The sequence below is a fragment of the Pocillopora verrucosa genome, chromosome 5 (genome assembly GCF_036669915.1).
Source record: "Pocillopora verrucosa isolate sample1 chromosome 5, ASM3666991v2, whole genome shotgun sequence".
NCBI classification, from domain to species: domain Eukaryota; kingdom Metazoa; phylum Cnidaria; class Anthozoa; order Scleractinia; family Pocilloporidae; genus Pocillopora; species Pocillopora verrucosa.
In genome coordinates, this window is record NC_089316.1 from 11,189,682 (window position 1) to 11,208,593 (window position 18,912).

General features: G+C 36.8%; 2 protein-coding genes and 1 long non-coding RNA gene across 5 annotated transcripts; 2 read left to right on the forward strand and 1 right to left on the reverse strand.

The window, feature by feature from the left end:
- The first annotated feature begins 582 nt into the window (after window positions 1–582).
- LOC136280907 (uncharacterized) lies at window positions 583–2,883 on the forward strand. Of its 2 annotated transcripts, XR_010717466.1 has the most exons (4): window positions 583–809; window positions 1,671–1,745; window positions 2,211–2,358; window positions 2,606–2,883. It is a non-coding gene; the product is annotated as an uncharacterized lncRNA (long non-coding RNA). The 2 variants fall into 2 exon arrangements; XR_010717465.1 differs by having other exon boundaries at window positions 2,211–2,883.
- A 134-nt stretch (window positions 2,884–3,017) lies between these two features.
- On the forward strand, window positions 3,018–7,706 carry LOC131772409 (diacylglycerol kinase theta). Of its 2 annotated transcripts, XM_066166720.1 has the most exons (9): window positions 3,018–3,055; window positions 3,563–3,711; window positions 4,264–4,619; window positions 4,948–5,038; window positions 5,974–6,016; window positions 6,371–6,439; window positions 6,664–6,717; window positions 7,029–7,127; window positions 7,436–7,706. In XM_066166720.1, the coding sequence occupies exons 3-6, from the start codon at window positions 4,381–4,383 to the stop codon at window positions 6,394–6,396; spliced, it is 399 nt and encodes a 132-aa protein (XP_066022817.1). In that variant the 5' UTR covers window positions 3,018–3,055; window positions 3,563–3,711; window positions 4,264–4,380; the 3' UTR covers window positions 6,397–6,439; window positions 6,664–6,717; window positions 7,029–7,127; window positions 7,436–7,706. The 2 variants fall into 2 exon arrangements, with proteins under 2 accessions (XP_066022817.1, XP_066022818.1); XM_066166721.1 differs by lacking the exons at window positions 5,974–6,016; window positions 6,371–6,439; window positions 6,664–6,717; window positions 7,029–7,127; window positions 7,436–7,706 and adding an exon at window positions 5,464–5,610.
- Window positions 7,707–16,342: 8,636 nt separating this feature from the next.
- LOC136280906 (G-protein coupled receptor GRL101-like) lies at window positions 16,343–17,582 on the reverse strand. Its single transcript, XM_066166718.1, has 2 exons — window positions 17,530–17,582; window positions 16,343–17,372 (listed from the first exon to the last, which is right to left on the reverse strand). The coding sequence occupies exons 1-2, from the start codon at window positions 17,580–17,582 to the stop codon at window positions 16,343–16,345; spliced, it is 1,083 nt and encodes a 360-aa protein (XP_066022815.1).
- Between the last annotated feature and the right edge of the window lie 1,330 nt (window positions 17,583–18,912).

Genomic DNA, 18,912 nt, shown 5'->3' on the forward strand with positions numbered 1-18,912 from the left:
TGGCTAACAAACGAAAATGGATTTTTTTTCAGTATAACATATTTTGCTATAAAGTTCACCCAAAGTCCTCCCGTACGTACCGTACGTATGCAAAGTTTAAAAACTTAAGCTTCTAATTTTCTCGAATGCATAACAAAATCCGCGCGGGTAGGTTATCGCGACAAATTTCGTGAATTTTCCCTCAAATAATACCAATTTCACAAACTTTATAAATGCTCGCTTTTTTTTTCGAAGAAAGATAAAATCCAAATTCAAAATTGCAGAAATTAGCACCCGATCGATCACAAAGAAATACTACCAGTAATTTAAGCACAGGAAACTTGTCTGAGATTTCAATCTCTTCACATACCTCAACAATAGTTTATAGATCCTTCTTCTTTTTGGCTCCAGCAGCATACCCACATGAAAAAAAAAAAGTACCACAGAACAACAATCTTAAGTTTTTCTTCATTGGAGATCATCATCCAATTTACGCGATCTTTGAGTGTAATAAAATGTCGGCTGTAATCTAATCGTGGCAAGCGGAGGCAGGCGACTCTTCTTGCACCTCGAGAAAGCCTGGGAATGAACCTCAAGAAAGATTGACTCTCTATCGCATCCAGAAGTGATGGCTCTCTTTGGTGAAAAAAATTTGGGGAAGACAGTGGAAGATCCACTCCTTATATGTATATAATTTTATATGCCTTTTAATAAACTTTCAGCTGTATAGTTGTCATCCAAAATGCGACAGTGCATCACCTAAAGAAGGCAATACAAAGACACATCTTACTTAAACTCTCCAGGGAAGGAGGTCTGCATATTGTCTCTTGGTAAGTGGATAAGGAATCAAATAATGTCAAGTTTACATAGTATGGTTTTACATAGTTTTATATTTCTGATTGATGTAATCAGATGGCCCCTATACAATGTACTTGCAAAATCAACATATCAGTCCACTGCATTGTGTAATTGATACATATTTATGTTTTCAGCCATGAAAATTTGATACTGAATCAAACAATATAACCTGATATTCATTTATTCGACTATTAGCCGACCATTAAGGAACTGTCTTCTCATTAGCTTTCTGCTAGAAAACTTGTCAATATTCATAGTACAACACTCAAGGTGGTAGAGGGTTAGATATTAACTTTAACTGTTCAACTTATACACAAATCTAATACGTCAATAGAGATGATGGAATTGAAATGCTTACTATCAAAAAGCATAACAGCTGATCAGTAACAAAGTAGACCTTTAAGGGAATTGTTAGATTTTTCCTAACTTTGGTTTCCCTGTTCTACGTAGAAGTTAGTGTCACGAGACCTGTTTTCCATATTTGGTATTGTACACGAGGTTTTCTGTTTAGATTAAAAATAGTTCTTCTGCCATCTTGATCTAGTTACTGTGTTCCTGGCCTTTTATTCGGAATACACAACAGGAATAATTAATGAGTATCAAAATACTCCAATGACAGCAAGCTATAACCCACCAATAATTACAAACCAAGGTGCTACAAGTAGTGACATAACAACTTTCAACCTCATCATCTGATGAAGGTGTTGATGGATTAAATAGATGTTGATCAATCAATTAGCCTGATTCTGACATCATGAGACAAACAGTTTAATGTTTGTTTACCAATGCACAAATCATAATGTAATATAATTTTGTAAATAAAAAACTAATAGGAAGTACATTTGGAAAACTTATTGGTTGTCATTTGAAGGACAGAAGCTAACAGAGAATCATCAACCTCTCACGTAGTAAGTCAACAGTAGATGTAGTTATGTATTATTAAACAGTATAATAGTTTGGCCTTTTACCCCTTAGACTGACCAACATCTAATTTCTCCTTACAGTATCACCCCTGAATCAAACATTAAGGTCATGAGAATTAAATAATGATCAACAGCACTGTAGGAAATGTATAGAAAACAGCACGGAGAATATGCACACTGATCTTTGGGTGTAAAGGGTTAATTATCTGGGTGAGGGGCTCCTCTGCCTTTTTACCTTCCACTTTTCTTATTTTTAAGTTACATCCATTGAATGTATAATGGTAAGATGGTGACAACTTTGCTTTCCATAGTTTCATGTCTTTGCACCCATTTTGTTATTAACTTCCTTTGATAACTGCAAGGTGATTTTTAATGATAAATAATAGATCTTGTATTCATCTGAAGGTGTTAGACTCCTTATAAAAGGTAATGTACTTCTTTTCTTTGCAGAAGTCTGTAAGGAAAATGAAACTCACAAGATTCTACCTGAGGCAAAACATAGAACCCTTGGGCAGTTTATGCATATGCATTGGTAGTCTCCCAGTTGGCCTTGACACAAGCAAATACAAAATTTTGATTGGCAACATTCTAGGAGAAAGTAAGTTCTGTTTTGTGTGTTTTTTAGATGCTTCTAAACAAGTATCTTTGTTTTACGAGGGGCTAATGTGCGTTTCCTGAGTCCTCGTTTCCCTGACCAACTGCCATGTCCATTCAGCTATTTAAGAGTGACAGTGACCCTTGTAACAAGATTGACGACACCTTGGCGACCAAATATTTTACGCATTAAAATACTCAAAGGAAGGCTTTTGGCTGTTCTCGTATTTTTTATTGTAATTGTTTTGTAGCCATGGAATTTTGTGAGGTGAAAAGTGTGTTTTCAAGTTGTGGTAAGTTACTAGTAATCCTAGAGCTCAGTTCATGTATCTAATATTTAAGACACATTATTATATCACTGGTAGTGCCCATGGGAAGTATAAAGCGAATTCTGTGTTCTTTCTGTAGAGCATTTCCTAGAAGTACTTTAAAAAACAGATGAACTGAAAAAGACTGACTGGAATTAAGATTTCTGTTTCTTGCATATCGGTATTCTCTTCCTACAGTTAAGGAGTTATGCCTATTTTGATTTTTTTGTTATTCCCTATAGCCTAGACTGTTCCCCCTGGAAGCCAACCCCTTCTAGTACTAGTAAACTCCAAAAGTGGTGGCGGTCAGGGGGCAGACATGTTCACAGCTTTCCAGAGACTGCTCAACCCTAATCAAGTGTACAGCCTCTAAGAGGGAGGCCCATTATCAGGGTATGTTAAACTCGCTCCCCCTCCATATCGAGACGAATTTGTTGAGGTTACACGGAAGTTGTTTACTTAGTAAGAACTATCTCCTTAGACTCTTGTGTCCACGAGAATTGACCGAGGCCGAGCTAATCAAGCCATAGTGCAGATATGGGTGGGTGCAGAATCTTTCCAGTGCAGATTGCACCCTTTAAAGGGCGATATCCACATTTACATGAGATAACCCAATGTCTTCCCCCAAGCCTCGCTTTCAAGGTGGAACAAGCAAGGAAGTGGTAAAGATTGATGTAAAATTTTTAGTCCAAAAAAGGCATGGCGGTTAGTTTTCCTTACATGACGTCGACCTGCAGAAGAGCGATTTATATTTTGTTGTATAGGTTGCTTCCCAAATTTATCATTTACAGCTATTCTATACTCAAAACTATAAGCCTTGTCTTCTTCTGTCAGCTTTGTCCCATCGTCTTTAAATCTCTGAATATCTAAAACATGAATCGATTTTTATCTTTGTTTCAGAGTTTATGCTTTCAGATCTATTTCTGATTTTCGTGTCTTGATCTGTGGTGGTGATGACACAGTTGGCTGGGGGCTGTCATGTTTGGATGATGTTGTTCAAGAGATAAAGTGTAAGCTACCTGCATCAGCAGTTCTTCCTCTTGGCATTGGTAAGTGGATTTTTTCCAAAGTATTCGTGTTCCCCACGATTTGAGGAAAATTTATTTCCAGAGTCAAAAGTACTTTTGTACGTTTTGTTTTTCTGCGATACGTCATAGATTTCAAGACTCGTTCGACAAACTTGGTCAATGGGATGAAAATCTGAAACTAATCATTACTTGGTCATTCGTGTTTTCTAAGCGATAGAGACCCTGGAAAGTCATGCAGATTTTCCCTTTTTAGGCCTGAAAAGTTCGTAGTATTTGAAAGTAAATCAAGTAGTATTGATTACTGAAAGTCTGGAACTCTATACGGTAATTATATGCATTTTCAAGTTACGATTAATAGCAGAGTTTAAATTAGTAGAAAAACCGTTATAGCGTATTTTGAAAAGCTGCCGTTTCGGGTGGTATAGCAAAGTGAAAAGAGAATGGTTGGGAAATTGAATGAGACTCTCGTATGAATGAATCTCTCTCCTGATTTCTATAGTAGCAAGGTAATGAGTGGCAAATTGAATGAGATTCCCAGCTAACATGTATTCATCTCTCTCGTGATTTCTATAGCAGCTAGAAAATGAGTGGGAAATTGAACGAGATTCTAAATTTACACGTAACGATCTCTCTTGTGTTCTCCATTGGGGAGGTGGTTACTCTGGTGGCGAGAGTCCTGTATCGCTTCTCATGGCCGTTGATCAGGCACACGAAGTGTTTCTTGATAGATGGTGTGTCATGTTTGATTCAGCGGACACTAATGTTCCAGATACAATGTCAAACGACAGCGCGCTTGGCTCGATGGGAGGAAGAGAAGACGATCCTAGTATTTTTACCATGAATAATTACTTTGGCATCGGAATTGGAGCTGAGCTTTGTTTAGATTTTCATCTTCAGAGGGAGGAAGCACCTGATAAATTCCATAGCAGGTGAGGATACAAAGGAGTAAATTTACAGGTCACTAAATTAGTCGTAGTGCATTCGATTGAAGAAAAAGAGTGTTGATTGCGAAAGCCATTGGATGGTAACAAAGGTACCATAGTCTTCTGAGATGTACTGTTGTTTCATCTTTACTGCGTTTGTGGGAATGTGCTCAAGCTCCGGATAAATATTAACCTCCGTTGAAAGCTCTTTTGAAAAGGGATAGGTTGAAAAACCCCCGACTTTGTGATTTGCAATTTATTGTTAGTGCGACTCTGATGAATCTTTAATTCCCCCTTTTTTTGTTTTTTTTGTTTTGGTTTCTTTTTGTTTCAGGCTTCATAACAAAGGAGTTTACTTTAAAGCAGGTATAAAGAAAATGGTCAAAGGCTACTCGCGGACATTTACTCAAGAGGTCGAAATAGAGGTGATTAATCTGTAGAATGATGGTATTGAATGGCTGATCACAATAAAAGGGGTGTACCGCTGACTATAAGACCTCTTATTGCCTTTTGTTTACCTTGCGAGCGGGCTCATGTTTGGGTTTCACCATACTGCCCCTTTTCGGGCTCAGCCGCCTATTTTACCATCGACAGCTGCTTATGGAAAAAGGTTATTGAAACCCCTGTATCAGAATTAACTTTCTTAGCATCGAGTGATGGTCCAAATCATCATGGTCTGTCAGTTGTATTCAACTCTTAATGATTGCATGTATATCAGTTGCACAATTTTTTATTTCATGCCCCAATCACACCTGAGCGTTTTGTTTTGGCGTTTTGCGGTGCTTGTTTGCCTTTCGTCCTCTGTAACTTTCTAGAGACCAGTATCTTATTTACTTCCTTTTCGCTGCAGATTGATGGCAAAAAACTTGACTTACCAACACTAGAAGGAATTGTAATTCTGAACATAGGCAGGTAAGTAAAAGCTGGAAATTGAGGTCAATCAAATTAATTCGAATTAATTTTGCAGTGGTTAGATTTTCAATTTAGTTGCAAGAAAATCGCTGAACATCGGCTTCAACAAGTAATTTTAAGCTGCACAGTTTTTGTCCCCGGTGAAAGTATGATTCGTGTAGTTCAACATTATTTGTTTCATATAATTATGATCTGATTCCTTTACGGGAACGAACAACCTTTTAAAATTTGTCTCACTCACATCACGTGGCTTCGCAGCAGTCCTCAACTATTATCTGGGAGGCCCGGGTTCGATTCTAGTCGAAGTCTGAATTTTTAAGGCTTCTTTTCTGAGATTACTTTGATAGCAGCTGACCTGCGATTATCACTTCGTTACTTGTAAAGTCTTTTATTCTTTTGTATAAATTTTGCGCTTTAACTTTTTTTTTTAAATTTGTTTTCCGGCCAGTTGGGGAGCAGGCAGAGATGCATGGGGACCAGACAAAGAAGATGTATGTAGTACTTCATGAATTTAGTGGTGATATCTGCTCATATTCTTAGCACCAAACAACTGATAAAATAACCATGACATGTTCTCCCTAGAAGCGGAGGTCTGGAAAAGACTCAAAGATTCAGCGCATTAGCTATAAAGAAGCCAATAGGTGCGAAGAGTAGAATTGTCCAAACCGCCAATAGCGCGGGAAGTAGCAAATGACCAAACCACTGTTGGTTTTAGTTTTGCCCGTGATTGGTTCGGAGAGTGGCTTGAATTATCTGGACCAATCGCAAAGCGAAGTTAAACGAAATAAATGCAATCCCGGATTCCTTTTCCACACACAATTGAAATTGCTTGAATATTTTTGCAGGGTCATTCCCCAGCTTGTCACTGTGACGGTCTTGTCGAGGTGGTTGGAATTCAGGGAGTAATGCACTTAGTGAGTCAGAATCACCACCATCTTTACCTTTCACATCCTAACATCAGCAGGCATATGCACCATACTGTTCTCTCCAATCTGCTCCGCGTATTTTTTTCTACAACTGCCACAATTTTTGTATCCTGCCTTTTCCTTTCTTCTTAAATATTTGCATAAGAAACGTTTTTATTTAGCAATAAAAATGGTGCATTTGTTCTTAATTGAGACGAATTCTTTATTAAAAGGGTCAGATTCAAAGTGGAATCAGGACTGGTATTCGGCTAGCACAGGGAGCCCAGGTATAGATGTCTGGTTGTAATACAGTAAATAACATAATGAAGCCATAAGTTGATTATCCTCGTACAATTCGCTTGTAATTTCTGTCTTTCACGTTACTATGTTCCCACTAGTGGCGTAGCGTCATTTTTTCCGGCATATTTACTTTATAAAATCAGTTGATAAAAGAAACTATCTTGTAATACCACCCCTTCCCCCCCCCCCCCCCCCACACCGACGCAGAACCACAGTTTCTTTAGAAATTTACCCTCTTCATTCATCCGCTTCAATGCTTTTTTTTTAATTGATTACAATTATTATTACTTCATTACAGATCAAAATCAAATTAAAATCAGAGATGCCTGTACAAATAGATGGTGAACCTTGGATGCAGCCTCCTGGAAATGTGATTGTACGGCCCATACTAACACAGGTATTTACTGTGTAACGACGCTGTAAAAGATTACCGTTTGGGGAAAATAAAAGGCTTGTGATTGGACTCGCATATCTCAGTGTTAAAAATGCACCTAGAACATTTCGAAAAATCAATTTAGTTTTATCTTTTTACCTTAGAAACTTTTTTATTATTATTTTTTTTGTCGACATTTACATCCAAGAATTCAATTAAAGGTTTATAACCGGACGAATTTGGTTCAGAATTAAGAATATTTTACTAGAACCCAAATGGCCATCGAACACTTCTCGAAATTTCATCGTAAGTTCACTTATTTTTTTCTTTAGGCGCTGATGCTATCAAAGAGGAAGGTTAAAGTGAAAAACAAAAGAAGACCCACAAGTTCGTCTCGCCCTCCTGCAAGCCCCAGCGCAACAACAACTATTTTTATGACGATTAAACCCCGGGCTTATGGCAGCTTAATTAGAAACCATACTGGATATTTTTTCCAGCTCTGATTTGTACTTAACTTGGTAATCTTGTAAAGTTTCATCTAGTTAAGTATTGCTTTAGCCGAGAAAATGTAATTCGAAATTGTAAAGGAAATTATAATTGTTATTTGTATCGCTATGGGTATACGCTTTATTGTAAACAGTGCAGACTAAAATTCCATCTTTAAAGTGCGTTCAATTGAAAAAATTGTGAAACTCTATCAGCACGAAATGCATGCTGGTTGAGCAATCACGTGAACATCACGTGCTCGTCATATAGGCTGAAACAAGGAGAGCGGCTCAGTCCTCACCATTCGAACCCTCTTCAGTGTACATTAACATTCGTGCTATTGCAGTCAATTTTTATCACCGGCCATGATTTGTTTATCGAGGTGGTATAAAATGATTCTGAACTAGTCTCGGCCACGTTCTGTCTTTCCCCGTTCCGCCCGTAAATGCGCCAAGGCGTTGTAGTCGACGCTACGCGCTAACAAACCAAACTCGTAACCTGGTATTCCATGGTCTTATGTAGGAAAAAAAGGGTGGCGCGAGATTTCTAGACGAATCACAGTTTATTAAAGATTTCATGCTTAAGAAAAAAGCGAGAAGAATACGATTAACTAACGCAATTTCAGATAGGAATGAAAACACTTGAGAGTCGACGATACGCGTACCCTGGTGTTCCACAATAGTATATCACAGGTGCGAACTAAAATGTTGAAATCTCTGTCTCGAGGTGGAGTTGAAAGCTTAGCTTGTCCCGTAAATGGAGTTTTTACAGAAGACACCGGTGAATTTGAAGATAATATAAGTTCGAGTATATTTCAAAAGAATGTTGTATTTGTAATTATATGTAAAAAGTGGTTTAACTGCAGAAGTATTCATTAACAAGCTAATATGCATGAACGCCTTCTATTGATTTACCTTTTCTCCATGTTTCATTTTATAAAATGATCAGTTCACGTAGATGTGTTCTGAGTGAATTGAATTTGTGAGAAAACTTTTTATTCTTTTTGTTTTTTTGTCGTTAAAGGCATAGCTGGTGATAGGCTCGCGGTAAGAGGAGAGAAGAGTAAAAGAGAGCGAGCAAAAATCGGCGAGGTTCTGGGAAGGCATATCACCTTCCTTCATTCTAATTAGATTTTTCTCTCACTTACCCCACGTTTATGCTCGTCCTCACTGTGTCAGGCTTCCAGAGGCAAGGTTAGCTGTGTAGCATGAGGGAGAGTGTAGAATGGAAGGGAAGATTTTCCGGTTTTCTTCCAGTGAGTTGTACAGACGTTAAGTTAGTTAAGTTAAGTTAGTTTTACTCAGGTTTTTGGCTCGATTTACTCAGGTTTAGCTGAAGGTCTCTTTCAAGTCTGGTCATTATAGCTGTGTAGCTCTACATGTTACACCTTCGAGTCCTTTACTGGAAAAGTAAATTTGGAGTGTAAATTCTATTCCCCTAGTAAATTAAACCGCAATGGCAAATTATTGAGTTTCTTAAGTTATCTCAGCGGTTGACAAGAAGGAAATCTCACAAGCAGTCATTAAGGACAAAAGTTCATGAAGAGTCAACACCCTAAGAGGCAGAACAAAGGGTAGTGGGAGACTTCTAAACCAATCACAGTGCAGTAAAGATTTCATATCTGAGGGTTTTTTAAATACTAATCGTCACTCCCACCCACCCTTGGTGGAAGTCTTTGGATAGAAAATGAAAAGCTTAAAAATGTTTCCTAACCTCCCGGAAATATATATTTGTTACGCCTTATTTTACATGGGGGGTAACCAAAAACCCTCACGAGAGTCGCTTCAAGGATATACATTATGGTGTCAAAAGAAAACAGCTCAGTTTTTGGGAAAAACTCAAACTGAATAATTCATTAAAAAACAAAAAGTTCAACATTATGAGAGATACAGAAAGCAATTTTGTATCAGTTTACTAGTCACAGGTCATTGTGGCACATAATCCACACTGTGGACGAACCTGAACCGTGACTTAGAAACCTTTATAGGGTAAACTGAGACGGACTCATGTGGAAGGTCTTAAAGATGTTTTATTGAAGTCTTCGTTAACATTTTACAGTAGATCTTGAACCCCTGTTCGTAACTGTGTGTGACTTCCCTCAAAAAGCCACTTACACATTCAAGTTTTTCTTACTGTAGAAGCCATGTTGATTATCCCGTTTTAACAAAGATATAAAAGAATACCACGTACTAAAATGAACTAGAATTCTCGTTGTGAGTTAAAAAATCTAGAAATGGGCTACAAAATTAGATTCATAAACACTACTAAATATCTAAGTTAGCGGTATTCCAAGACCTTTTTTTTTTTTTCCTTTTTTTGATTTTCACGTTAATGTTAATAATAATGCCGAATTATGTAAAGAAGCAGGCTTCAGCCATGACAGAGGTCACTAATGCTCGCCAACGAGTTATAAAAACTCTAAGCATGACCCATTTAAATCATTTTCATTCTATAAAAACCTCTAACAAACGAATTCTGACCTTGTTTATTACCCTCTAACAATTCTAAACTCAGTGCAAAGTACTTACAAGCTTGTTGTGGAAGTGAACTATTCAAATTGTTGTCGTACCAATTAATATCCTATATCTGACTTGTTACTCGCTCGTTACCAAAACATCTTTTTAATTTCTTTTTAAGGAATTTGCGTTCATAAAGAACGTAGTAACATAGCGAAAATAGACGTCACTCTACCTTTTAGTTGTCATTTTGCTCTCATACGAGTTATAAGAATTCTAGAAATGAGCTACTTAGGTCTTTCAATATATTGTAAATCTCTAATGTGTGACGTCTTATCCAGTAACTGTCCCTTTTTTTTTTGTGTGACATTTTTACCTTTTTTTTTCAACTAGAGGTACTAAGGAAATTAGGCAACTCGACACGTACTCTGAATACTCGCTGGACAAGTTGTGGTAATGTTCGAACTATTCAGATTATTGTTTTACCGCCTAATGTCTACTAACTCTGCTACTAGAAATGAGCTATCTAAATAGTTGTTATACAGATAAATCTCTGATAATTCTTATTCAAGACCCTTAGTGTTCTATTATTATCACATCATTTGCTCTTTTCTATATTAGGAACTCTAAAAGAAAGTCCTTAAGGGACATCAATTCCCCTCTAAACTATATTGTAATTAATGATGGAAAGATCAGCATGCAGAATAAAATATCTTATCACACTAGGAGCATAGCCAGCTTTTCGACTTGTCGTGGGCCTATACCCCAAGAAAGTTCAATTTTTATTTCAAAATTTGCACGAGTGATGTGATAGAAGTTAAGAGGTACAGGACTTTAGGCTGGCTACACCCCTGGTATTGTTGTGTTCCGTCTTGAGCCATCCGACTTAACTGCGGTGTAGCAATCATGGTCTTTAGAAATACGCTAAAACTAACAGGCTAAAAGTGTCAGGTAGATGTACATGTTACAAAAAGAAACAAACAAGCAAACCAAAAACGGTCAAAACGAAACAAAAGGAAGATGGACTGATAGATAGAGTGTAAGGTATACAATGATTAGCTCGGACAACAAAGTTGCTAAGTATAGTTAACATTAGATCTAAGAAAAAGAAATTACACGCTCACTCAGATATAGCGCAATATGTTCTACTTAAACTAAACCTTGTTACCATACAATGATAACTTCAGACAACAAAGTTATTGAGTATTGTTAACATTAAATCTAAGAAAAAGAAATTACACGCCTACTCAGATATAGCGCAATATGTTCCACTCCAACTATATCTTGTTACCATACAATGATAAGTTCAGAAAGCAAAGTTACTGAGTATTGATAACATTAAATCTAAGAAAAAGAAATTAAAGACTAAGATGTTACCATAGACAGTATGTATTGATTACTAGAATTATTTTTCTCCATTTCCTTGAAATTTTTTAGTTTTTCTCTAGCCCTCGCGGTCTCCATACTAATGGCAATGTTTTTGGCTCTTGTAAACTGTCAGAGGCAAAGGAAAAAAGCACGCTAATCAATGAATGCAAAAGTTACAAATCGATTAGTTGTTTGTTTGATCTACCGACCCAACAGTCAGTCAGTCAAGTATTGAATGTTTGCATGTCTGTATTGAAGTGTTTTGCAGCCATATTATAATTCAGTTAGGTATAACCATGCCCACTGGCTAGGTGGAGGGTCAAGCAGACAGTCGGGCAGACAATCAGCCCATCTTTCAGTCAGCCACTAGTCATAGCTTAGCTAGTCAATTCAATTTGACTGCTCACCGGCCAGTTGGTCGAAAGTCAGGTGACCAGACTGTCAATCAGAAGACACAAATGAATATACAAGCATATACGAAGAGAGCACTCATCAGTGCAGCGTATTAGCCACCCAGAAGTTTTTTTTTTAAATTATACCTTTTCAAATCATACATCAACAAAAGCAGAGAAAAAATTGATTAGTTTGAAAATGTTTTGGTAGCCTTACTGCCAACAAGGAATGGGCTGCCTGAAAAAAATTTGCAAGTGACTTTGAAAAAAGACAAGCAGCATATAACAGCAACAACAAATCAGACTACCTTCTTCATCTCCAATAACTTCACTGAATCATTGCAGTTGCAGTGAAATCTCAAATTTGAAATTGGTTTGAGTTAGCAAGGAGTTAAAAAATTTAGGATAGAGTTACGCTTTGTGAATGGCATCAAAAAAGTCACTTTTGATTCAGAATATAGATCGGGTTCAACAAACTGATAGTTGAAGTAATCACGAGTCAACTATACATTCATACACACGGTAATGCATCAGATTTTCACCCTACATCTCAAATATTACACTTATTTTATAAGATTGGAAAGATGCATGTAACAAAAAAAAACCATTTTCTATAGAGGGATTTGTTTTCCACATCCCTTTAGTCAGCGGTATTCAGTATTAAAGCAGACGTAATAAGCATTTACCTTGGTTCGAAAACAAAGAACTAAAGCCTGGTATCAAACACCTCTACTTCCCCTGGATGGAATACGAAAAGAGATTGAAATACAATGCGTTCATTTTCTTTTAAGCGATACTATAATAATTTTCACAAATACAGAAAACATAGCTGCCATTTATCAAAGCTCATTAAATTTTTGCATGTCTGTGTTGAAGTGTTTTGAAAACTGAGGTACACAACGTTAAGGTCACCATTTTCATTCAACGAGCTGGGGTAAGTGGTGGTTATGTTTTCTGTATCTGGGAAAATTATTATTGTATCCATAAAAAACCCAAACAAACAAACAAGTAAAACGGCTTCATAAATGTTGGATTAGCATTGAATGAAGAGTTATGGCTCTTCGTTACTAGGAGGTATAATAATACTCAAGTGGTGTCGTTTTTTGGTTGTTCTCAATGTAATCAACTCCCGATGTGAATCGCGACCTGTCGACGGAGCACTTCGTGTTCTTCAGGCAATAGAGTAGACTGATATGTGTCATCTTATAAAGCATTGTTTGGACCAATATGAGCTTATCTCTTCTAATTCAGTTTATAAAAAATGTTACCTTCCTCTGCGACATCCATGTCAGGCTCATGCGCCTTCTCTTCTTCTTCAGCTTTTCTAGCTTCTTTAAAAAATGATTTATTGATACAAAATAGATTAGTATTGAGTTATTAAATTTTGTCTTTGTACTTAAGGATTAAAATCATTAATATCCCACCAATTTCTACACTGTAATTTTTCCGGTGACTACCGAGGTAAAAGAGATGTTTAAATACTCATAAAATGCCTTAATCTCTTGAGTGACCAATCAAATACCATTATCTCCTTTACCTTTGTTACAGTGCACTGAAATTTCTTCAATTTCCACCTGCTCCTCAGATTTACCAGCTGTGTGAAATTAGATTTATTGTTAAAAGTTACGTTAGTTATGTTAATAACGCACAAAGTCTTAAGTCTATGACAACAACAAACTCTCCAATAAGACTGAGGAAAGGTTTTATACCTTACCTGAAATAGTGGCCGACAACCTGCTGCTCTCGTAAAATTTTTCATGTGATAGACTTAGCATCTTTGATTTGATTCTTGATTAAGCGTTAACATGATAACCTTAATCTGATTGGTGTGACATACAAAACCATGCAGTCAAGTATGCCAGTGCGCCAGCTTGATAGCACTAGCCACCATTCGCTGTTTTTTTTTTTAGAGTTATGTAATTTCCAAAAGAAAAAAATGAAAATTGGAAAGGTGTTTACCTTCCACAGCCTTTGTAGGGGCTGGTCTGTTGTCAAAATCCTCCTGATAATCTTTTTAAAGGAATTATTAGAGAAAAAGTGGAGTAAAATGTTTCGTGATGCTTATGGTTCATGTTTCATTTCGCAATAAATGTTTTTACAAATTTCATTCTGGGTACGTCAGATTTTCAGATGTATTCAATTATTCCTTGATTGATGAAATAGTACTGGGCTACAAAGTTCACATTTAAATCTGGAAGTTAATTTGGGCGCATGAATATGGTCGCTGGAATAATACTGATAACTCTGTCAAATACAGTTGTTCAGACGCATTACCTTTCTTCATTTTGGCGATTCTTATGATCGGTTGCAAAGTGCAATATGCAGTTGAAGTCACATTGTACAATTTTGATTTTTGCAGTTCTACTCTTGTAAATAAAGCGGTTGTCTACGCCTTCTTTTTATTTTTCGTTCATAAATAATTTTTTACCTGAGGAGGACTGATTCGCATCCCCTCCACAGGCTTGTTCAATTGCTGTCAACAGAGCAAAGAGATATCTTTCAGTTATTCTTCATACAATACGACTGAAAACTGGAAACAATAATGATCGTTGTCAATATATACGTATCATTTATTTACTACAACCACGTCCATAATACACTGTGCAGGTTACTAATGTAAAGGAATGGGGATCTCATGAAAGGAGGTCTATAAGGCAATTTATCACCAGAATGTCTGTAGGTAACGTATCAACCTAATGTAATACAAACTAACTTCATCACATAAGTGTCATATGGGAAAGCATTCCTTAATCTATCCTTTCTTTAAATGCACCTACAGAAATTATCAGAGCAGAAAAGGAATGCTGTGGTTTCTATAGGTATTTCAACTTGAGAGAGCTAATATTTGTTAGGTTAATTGATTAAACTATACATACCTGCCAAGAGAGTTGGATTGCAAAGTCAATTTCGCTTTTATCGTTAGTATCAAAACTCCAATATTTATTAACTGACCTGGTTGCGGTGCAGGCAATTCTGGGGCTTCCACTTCTAGGATTTCGTTGTGTTCCAATACCTGCATTTCAATTTGCTCTCCTACGGGAAAGAAAATGAAAAAAAGGAATTAAGTATCTATGCTTTTTATAAGTGTCATATGGGAAAGCATTCCTTAATCTATCTTTTCTTTAAATGCACCTACAGAAATTATCAGAGCGGAAAAGGAATGCTGTGGTTTCTATGGGAATTTCAATTTGAGAGAGCTAATATTTGTTAGGTTAATTGATTAAACTATACATACCCGTCAAGAGAGTTGGATTGCAAAGTCAATTAAAGCTTTATCGTTAGCGTCAAATCTCCTATATTTATAAACTGACCTGGTTGCGGTGCAGGCAATTCAGGGCCTTCCATTCCTGGGATTTCGCTGTGTTCCAATACCTGCATTTCAATTTCCTCTCCTACGGGAAAGAAAATGAAAAAAAAAGGAATTAAGTATACAAAAGAGAAAGGAAAGAAAAGAAAGAAAATCATACAGAGAACCCTACAAAGGCGTGGAGAAGATATTTCGTATGTGACTACACTAAGAAACACTCTATTTTTTACCCTCTTCGACGTTAGCACGCTCATCTCCATTTCCAATCTGTCCCTGCTGATCATTATCTGCTTCTTTTAGATAAAAAAGTAACACCAGTAAAAAAATTAATGACCATTGTCAGGTTTATATATAAAAAAAAAAAAGCATTCTACAATTCAGAATCTCAACCTTATGATTTAGGACAGAAGTATAGCAATTCATACTTTGAGAATTGTTCGCAGAATGAGTTTTGATTAAAATGTTATTTTAAAAATTTGTCGCAAATGGCATCCATTTGTCTCAATGTTCCCTAATACATAGTTTTAGAGAGACTAACCCTCAAAAATCGAACTGAAAGCATGATTTCAATCATTAAAATTGATGATTTAATAAATTGATCCTCTCTCTATTTAGAATCACTCCTGTTTCCTCTTTTACGTCTGCTACAACTTGCCGTGTTATCAGTTGTACCTTTGTGGTTTCAATAATTTACTCAGTTTCTTATTCGAAAAAATTGAAAAATACGTGTGTTTTCCACGATTTCATACCAGTTTTACTCTATTCCCCCCCTTGAAAGCCTTGGGAGTAAAAATTACATAAGTTACTTAAAGAAAACTGGGTTACTCATCCTCAATTCGATAAAAGTTAAAGTTTGTTCATTTCAAGGTTTGGAATATAGTTATTGTTATAATGGTTTTTTTCAATGGAGCTTAAAACTGTACCTTCTTGATTTTGTGCTCTGCTGAAAATAGATCGAAAATTGGACCACAACTTCCTTAGTTTTGCTTTCAACACAGGCTGAACCTAGACATTCAAAATATATTGAATAGCTTACGTATAAAAGACTTTCAAGTAACGTATTTAGAAGTCACGCTGGTCTCTATGGTTAAAGTCGACGGTGGAGATGCTAAAAAAATCTGTCCGATCATTTACTTTTCATGCTTGTTTTGTATGTCAATCGTTACAATTACAAAATTAGGTTGCCAGCCTGCTCTGACACGAAACCAAATTTGAACATAACGGTAGGTGCTATTCCAAAGAAACAAAAAAAAAACATGTTACCTGCGGAGTAGAAAGCGTATACAGCAATGGGTTGATAGCTGAATTGATCGGCAGAGCAAACACTGCAATCCACACTGCCAGATCACCAGGTGGATCAAATGTTTTCTCGACGTGGGACCGGATGCCGATAGTAATGATTGGCATCCAACACAAGAAATCGGTCAGAATAATGAAGAAGACTCTCTTGGCAAGTGCTCTTTCTCTTTTAGCTTGTGCACTTTGTGCTCGTGCTCGTATTTCACGAACAGTTCCATGTGCACCAAGCCGTCTGCTTGACGACCATGATTTCCACAAGATGGCAACATAAGCAACCATGATGAAGATGAATAGGGAAAAATTCAAAACGATAAAGATGGAAGTGGAATATTCCCAGCCTTCTTGCAATTCAGGGGAAAGCTGCAGGGGCAGGCACACTACATTATTGCCATAATACCTCTCACTGAAATAGTGCATTCCGGACAAGGGAAGGAATGCCATAACGCCTCCCACCAGCCAGATAACCACGCACATTATACGGGTCTGCCTTGGGGTAATTTTTGCAAAGGTGTAAGGAAACACGATGTTCTTGAGTCTGTCCAATGCGATCAGAGAAATCATCATCACTGACACTTCACTTGAAAAGACAGACATGGCACCATTGAAATGGCAAAACCAACCGGTGCGCCACTCATAGTCATGCAGGTAGTATTCCCCTGACCATTGCAGGTCTTTTATGCCAATAATGATAAGGTATATCCCCATGATGCCGTCAGATACACCCAGATTCACCAACATGATAGACTGGACCACATTGTTATCAGGGTAGAAATACTGCCACCCAACTACGAATAAAGACCCTAGAAACGAGAGAAGACCGACAATCCAAAGAGTTCTCCTTGGAGCATGGTGGCGGAACATGGAGTGGCAGCTTGCGAAATTGTCATTGAAGGAGTATTCGCAATCAGCATCCTGCCTGAAAAGATCGAGATGGCAGCACATCAGGTTGGTGTCCAAAGTTCTAGAATTCGAAAAAAGAAGAAAAAAAAAGCAGAAAAAACACTATTATTGCATCGTTGAAATCCCTTAATAATCATTAATTGATTAATAACATAGACTATTATTAAGATAATTGTTTGAAGGGGCGAGTGAAGGAAAGGATCGTCATGGAATCTTACACTCTGATGATGTGCGTCAAATGCTTGAAAAAGCCTTTGGGGAGCTCGGCCATCAGGTTGTAATGCATGAACCTGTGATTTAAAATAATCATAATGTGAATTTTAAGTTGGTTTATATCATAAATAACCTAAAAAAGTGAATTTCAATAATAAGATTCATTAAGCTAATGTTAATGTTCAAATTGACTGTCCAAATAGACAAAATCAGGAACCTAGCTGAGGATCTTCAGTACGGACCTCAGCTTGATGTTTTCTCAAAGATTCTTTCAAAAGTAGTCATTTAGCCTAAGATAAGTCTCGTCTTGCTTTCTTGGAAATTTTTGATGGCTACTGATTTTATGGACGTGGCAGCCCATTCGGTTGAGGTCGTTCGCTGTACAAAAGCCTCTTTCCGGAAACTTCCAGGGAAAAATTCCTTTCGTATATATTTGTTATTTTTTTAAAATTACTTTGCACGAGTCTTTTCTTTGACAAAACGAAATCAAAAGAATGTTATCTGATTTCAATTTATGCAACTAAGTTTAGTTGCCTAGATAAACATCTGTCATTTGCAGTAAACTTACAAAAATCGCAATTCGTGGGCATAGTTGAAAGTCGTGCTGGTAACGTTTTGTATCCTATTGCCGAAGATATTCCTGAAACGAAGAACGTAACTATTTACAACTAACACCAAAACGGGGACTTGCAGCAGTCACATTCCTCATTCTAATAAATTCTCATGGAATTTCAGTTAAGACTACATAGATCTCCACAATGTTTGTTTCCGCTTTTTCATAATATTCACCTAGGTGCACCAAAAGTATGTTATATAAAGGCACAGTTTTAGTGCAATATAAATTAAAAAAACATTGCTTTGTTTAGGAAGATAACTGGCACCACCCCTGTTCTACATCGTGGTAAATTTGTCGACAAAAATCTCAGATTTTGAACACTGATATCATATTCATTCTATCACTTCAAATATTCTGGAATGTTTTGTATGTGATCAACTGTACTTACAGAGATCTGAGCTTTTTAACGCCCTTGAAAATTTTATCAGGCAGAGCCTCGATTTTGTTCTCCGAGAGATATCTTAAACAAAGGAAACAGATAAGGAAATAAATATTAAAGTACAGTAACATAATATGATTGGGTAAGGCAAATTTTATTTAAGCAATGACGGAGTTAACCATAAAATAATATTACTGTATACGGTTTGAGATTCAGATCATTATGGAAAATGGTTTAAACTCTAAATGCACTTACAAATCTAATAGCTCCACCAAGCCCTGGAACTGATCTTCATGAAGCTTCTTAATTTTGTTGTACTCCATTTTCCTGAGGAAAGCATTATGTGCAGTTTAGAATGAAATGTGTAGTGATATCTTTAGCTCTACTTTTTTT